Source organism: Grammomys surdaster, unplaced genomic scaffold, assembly GCF_004785775.1.
Source record: "Grammomys surdaster isolate TR1022 unplaced genomic scaffold, NIH_TR_1.0 125606, whole genome shotgun sequence".
Taxonomy (NCBI): Eukaryota; Metazoa; Chordata; class Mammalia; order Rodentia; family Muridae; genus Grammomys; species Grammomys surdaster.
This window is the reverse complement of record NW_021620449.1, coordinates 1,843,221-1,848,576: the sequence shown is the minus strand read 5'-3', so window position 1 is coordinate 1,848,576 and position 5,356 is coordinate 1,843,221. Positions and strand designations below refer to the sequence as shown.

Below are 5,356 nucleotides of genomic sequence, written 5' to 3'. Positions count from 1 at the left end.
CACATACAGCCACATTCAGTGCTGGGGAGCCACTGGGCACCCGTTCTCTGAGGCAGCAGGTGGGCCCTTTCCACAGAGGCATCCCCACAGCCTCCTGTGAAGTCTGTCCTTTGCTGTCTCTATACTGTTCCTAGGGTGAAGCTTGTGTTCTCTGTACATCTGTTTTACTAAATGGTCCCCTCCAGGGATCATGTCTGTCCATCCCCCTCAGCAGCCTGTAAGAGTGTGTCACTCTGGGCCTTCAGCACCACAGGTGACAGGGGGCAGCAGAAGCGGAGTGCAATCGTGGACACTGTGAGGAACTAGGATCCTGGAAGGAAGAAGATATCTCAAGTGGAGAGGTGGGGTGGTGTCCCTAGACACCATTGATTCTGTTGAAGGATAAATACTCAAGCCTGCAGGTTGCTGCTTTCCCCAGCAGCCACACAGCCAGGACCTGCTCTCTTTTGAAAATACAGTCCCTGAGGGAAAACGGAAGTCTCCAGTTAGAGAGCAGTTGTACGCTATGCAAAGGAGTCGTGTCTCAGTTTCCATATCTCTAGGGGCTCATCAGTGGAGGCTAACATGAATTCTCCATGGGCTAACCATAAGACACTGTCACAAACCTCACCCTTGGTGCTATCAAGGCAACAAGGGTCACAGGCTCAGAGATAGACATGAGGGCATCATGAAGTCCTTTTGCTGAGAGCTGGGCTCGAGAGACATTGTAATGAAATAGGCATGGTCAGTCACAGGCTCAGCACTGAACCCCCAAAGCACCATTCCAGAATGGTTTCCCACAGCCTCCCTCCATGGCTGTGGCAACCCTTTGAGGGTGCTTCAGCAGGGTGAGCCCCTACCCTTGGGCAGAGGCCTGCCCTCTTCGATCCTAAGTAAACAACTGAGTTCTAGAATCCTTGCACCACGGAGACGCTCCATCTTGTTCTAAGGAGCGGTAAGGGCTGGACTTCTTGCCATGGCGTGTGGTTCAGTGGATCCTCAGGGTCTTCTCTCGCCTCCACTTTCTTCTGCCAGACTTAATAATCCGCCCTATGTGGAAGGTAGGACAGAGACCAGGAGGGATCTGAGAGCCTGGTGTCTACACTGGTTGTCCTCACACCTGCAGGGTCTCCACCTGTCAGTACTGGGATGGGTGCATCCTCATTAGGCTGGTAGGATGGATGTGAGCTGTGACCTTTCATGACCTGTGTGCCCCATATAGGGTGGCACCAGCATCGGTTTTCAGGGTGATCACAAACAGATGAGGGAAGAAAAAAAACAAGGAACAAACTAACATCCTTGGTATGGATGAGCTTGTCTGGGAGTCTTAGAACTTGTGACAATGACCATGCTGTCTGAGTGTCCCCTCACCCTACACGAATTCCCAGATGAGACAATTTACATCTCAGTGGTGGGTGCTGGGGGCCTCCATTTCACACAGGAAACCTGGGTCCAGCTTTAGTGCTTTGTGTGTGGTAGAACTAGGACTCAAAAAACAAAACAAAAACAACAACAAAAAAAACTCCAAAAGCAAAGAAACCGCTTTCAATAGATGCTTTGGGATTGAAATATTTGAGTGGCAGTGGATATCCAGCTTCTTCCTGAGAAAGGTAGTTTCTTTGGTAGCGGCCCTAACTTAGGTCACCTGCTGACTATACGTTTTGTGCCTGACAAGAAACTTGCTGGGTGGTAGCTGGGGACGGGGGACGGGGTACATATCCTCCAGCCTTGGATACTGCCTTCTTCCATGACAGTGTGACACCTTCTCTCCTGGACTAATGGATTGTTGAATGAGTGACCGAACCCTGAACTTCACTATACTGTTAGGCAGTAGTGATGTTTTAGTGGCGGTTAGGGTATGTGTATCATTAGGCACCAGCATCGAAGCTAGCTGCTGTGCCTCTGATGAGGGCATGGGAGTCAGCCGTGACCTTACAGGAATAGAGTCCACAAAGCCAGTAATCTTTCGGGTGGCCATCTATGAACACAAAAAAAAGTATCAGGATTCTGTTTGTAAGCGGTGGCGCCTAGCTTCTAGAATGTCAAGAGAGAGTATCAAGGTCTGAAGTGGAATCCATTTGAATCCCTGAGTGCCTGCTGCAGATGGAAGAGTGACATTGGGACAAAGTTGGTCTGCAACTCACTGCACAGGAAGTGTACAAAGAACCCATGGGGGCTGTGGAGATGGGTCAGTGGTTAAGAGAGTGCACTGTTCTTCTAGAGGACCTAGGTTTGGCTCCCAGCACCCACATCTGAGGCAGCTCCCAACTGCCTGTAACTCTAGCTCCAAAGGATCCACCTGCATTCACATGCACATGCAAACACATCGACATACACACATACACAGAGTTAAAAAAATAATAAAAATATTAAAACCAACACATCATCCTCCCTCCTTGGTGCTGATACCTGCTGTTAGCATCTCCAGACTGAATCCCATGAGTCAGTTCTGTATAAGGTTTAAAGGAAGATTGGAGTCAGTGCTATCTTGGACACAAGATCTTGAAAGAGCTCTTCTTTGAGACCCAATGATCTTACAGAGGGTGGGGAACTCTGAGGAAAGGGCCAGCCTTGCCCCCCAGAGCTGTCACTGTGGGACTGGTGAAGCTCTTTTTGCAGAACTTTTGCTCTTTCTGGGGTTGTTGCTTTATAGGAAAAGAAAAGGCAAACTTCTTAAGCCCTCCCCTAACTATCAACACTGAATGGTCCTGTCTGAGATAGACTGGAATCAGAAACAAAAAGGCCTTAGTCATTGTTGTTCTATTGCTGTGATGAAACACCATGCCCAAGGCAAGTTATGAAAGAAAGCGTTTGATTGAGGGCTTGCTTACAGTTTCAGAGGGTTAAGCTATGGTCATCATGGAGGGATGCGTGGCCACAAGAAGGCCGGCAGTAGCCGAGACTCACATTTGATCCTTGAGTAGAAGGCAGAGACTGGGCCTGGTGTGGGCTTTTGAAACCTCAAAGCTCACCCCTGGTGACACACTTCCTACAACAAGGCCACACCTCCTAATCCTTCTCAAACAGTGACTGTGGAATAGCATTCAAACATATGAGCCTATGGGGGCCATTCTCATTAAAAACCACCACAGTGTCCATAAAGAAGAAACAACAGCAGCAACAATGGATGGCCATGAGTTCACTGTTGTGTATGAGAAAGTCCAGGAATGTGGCTCTCTGGGGTAGGGGTGGGGATAGGGGAGATAGGAGACAGGCATGGGGGTGAGATGTAGACATGATCTGGACAGCAGTTGAGTAAGACAGTACTGTGTGAGGACTTAGGGGTCTATACAGTGCCTGTAACCCCCGTGGAAGGCCAGTAGTTGAAGGTAAAAACATTCTGCCCACGAGAGTCTATAATGAGTGAACACTTACCTCTGATAGTAGCAGGAGCTGGGGCATCTAAAGATTTGTCACATGGGGAAGAGGTTAGGGATGGGAGAGAACCTTCTAATGAAGGTAGCAACTGCCTGTCCTAGGAGTGGGTACTTATATAAAGCCAGGAAGCTGACAGAAGCTTGGTAGCGTTCTAGACTCCTTTGAGGACATGTTCCCACTGATCTAAAGACCTCCCCCACCAGATCCCACCTCTGTGTGAACATGTTTGCCTATGCAGGCACATGTGTTGGCTGGAGACTGACATCAAGATGTTTCTCTCAGTCACTTCTCCACCATATTTTTTGAGACAAGATCTTTCACTGAACTCAGAACTCACCACTTCAGTCATACTGGCTGCCAGGAGAGCTCCCAGGATCTACCTGTGTTGGCCTGCAAACAACTGGGGTTACAGGTGTGTCTACTGCCGCATCTGTCTGGGAATCCAAACTTAGGTCTTCACGCTTGCACAACAAGACCTGACCCATCTCCTCAACCATAAACCATATCACTTAAAGGTGTAAACACCTCTCTGTATCACTCCCTGAGGACCAACTGTCTATATGGACCTTCGGAGGGGCACACAAATTATGTCTACACCATATTGATTTCAACAAGGTAGTACCTGGTTGATGATATCTGCTAATATGTAGTTCATCCTGGATATTATCCATGGCCCCTCAACCATCCCCACCACAGTCCCCAGACCGTAGCTGTTGGGTCTGGATACTACTCTACGTTGTATGGTGTACTGCTGAGGGAAATAGACTCTGTGTCATGGCCACTTCTGATGGTGTGAAGTAGTCCGGTTCCACCTGTTTGAGGAGCTCAGTGACCACACGTGATGAAATGTCCCATGTAAAACAAGACAACAAAAGCTCCGTGCTGCACCCTCCCCAAACAACAAACCTCACTCTTACTGTGCATGATAGCACACATCTGTAATCTCAGCTCTTGGGAGATAGAGAAAGGAAAATCAGGATCACACCATCATCCTTGGTTACTTTGGCTGGCTAGCCTGGGCTACATAGACTCTGTATTTAATAAAAACAAACAAACAAACAAACAAACAAAAAAACACCAAGGTCTGGAGAGATGGTTAATTGGTTAAGAGTACTGACTGTTCTCCTAGAGGACCCAGGTTTGATTGAGAGCACCCAGGCCAAGCAGCCCACAACCATCTGTAACTCCAGTTCCAGGGAATCTGGTATCCTCTCTGTGTATGGCACACATATGATATGCAAACGTATATATACAAAAAACACTACAACATAAAAATAGAACAAAATAATATAAAGCCAATATAAAGCCAAATGACTAGTTTAGTACAAAAACTAAACATCTCAATCTTATCTCCAGTTGAATAAAATCTCCTATCCTCCTGCCCCTGTTCTTGAGGCCAGGGAGAGGCAGGCAAGCCATTCTGTTTCCTGAGTATGAGCTATGGCTGTAGTTGTACAATAAAACATCACTGAAAAAAAAAGAAAGAAAAGAAAGAAGAAAAAGAGGAAAGAGAGCGAGCAAGAGACAGAGAAAGAGAGACAAAGCCGGGCAGTGATGGCATATGCCTTTACCTGGGAGGCAGAGGCAGGTGGATCTCTGTGAATTCGAAGCCATCCTGGTCTACAGAGTTCCAGGACAGCCAGGACTACACAGAGAAACTTGGTCTCAAAAAGAAAAGAGAGAGAGAGAGAGAGAGAGAGAGAGAGAGAGAGAGAGAGAGAGAGAGAGAGAGAAAGAAAGAGTAGGAGAGATGGCTCAGTGGTTAAGAGCACCAACTGCTCTGCCAGAGGTCCTGAGTTCAATTCCCAGCAACCACATGGTGGCTCACAACCATCTGTAATGGGGTCTGATGCACTCTTCTGATGTATGTCTGAAGATAGCTGCAATGTGTACTCATATAAATAAATAAATAAATCTTTAAAAAGAAAAAAAGAAAGAAAGAAAGGCAGGAAGGAAGGAAGGGAAAGAAAGAGAGAGAGGAAGAGAGAGAGAGAGAGGG

General features: G+C 47.4%; 1 protein-coding gene across 2 annotated transcripts in view; it reads left to right on the top strand.

The window, feature by feature from the left end:
• The first annotated feature begins 912 nt into the window (after positions 1–912).
• The window catches only part of LOC114638570 (serine protease 46), an 11,143-nt gene continuing 6,699 nt past the window's right edge, over positions 913–5,356 (top strand). The window contains exon 1 of one of the 2 annotated variants that reach the window (XM_028787124.1): positions 913–1,040. In XM_028787124.1, the coding sequence (XP_028642957.1) occupies positions 956–1,040 (85 nt within the window). In that variant the 5' untranslated portion in view covers positions 913–955. The remainder of the gene's footprint in view (positions 1,041–5,356) is intronic. The other variant, XM_028787125.1, reaches the window with a different exon arrangement.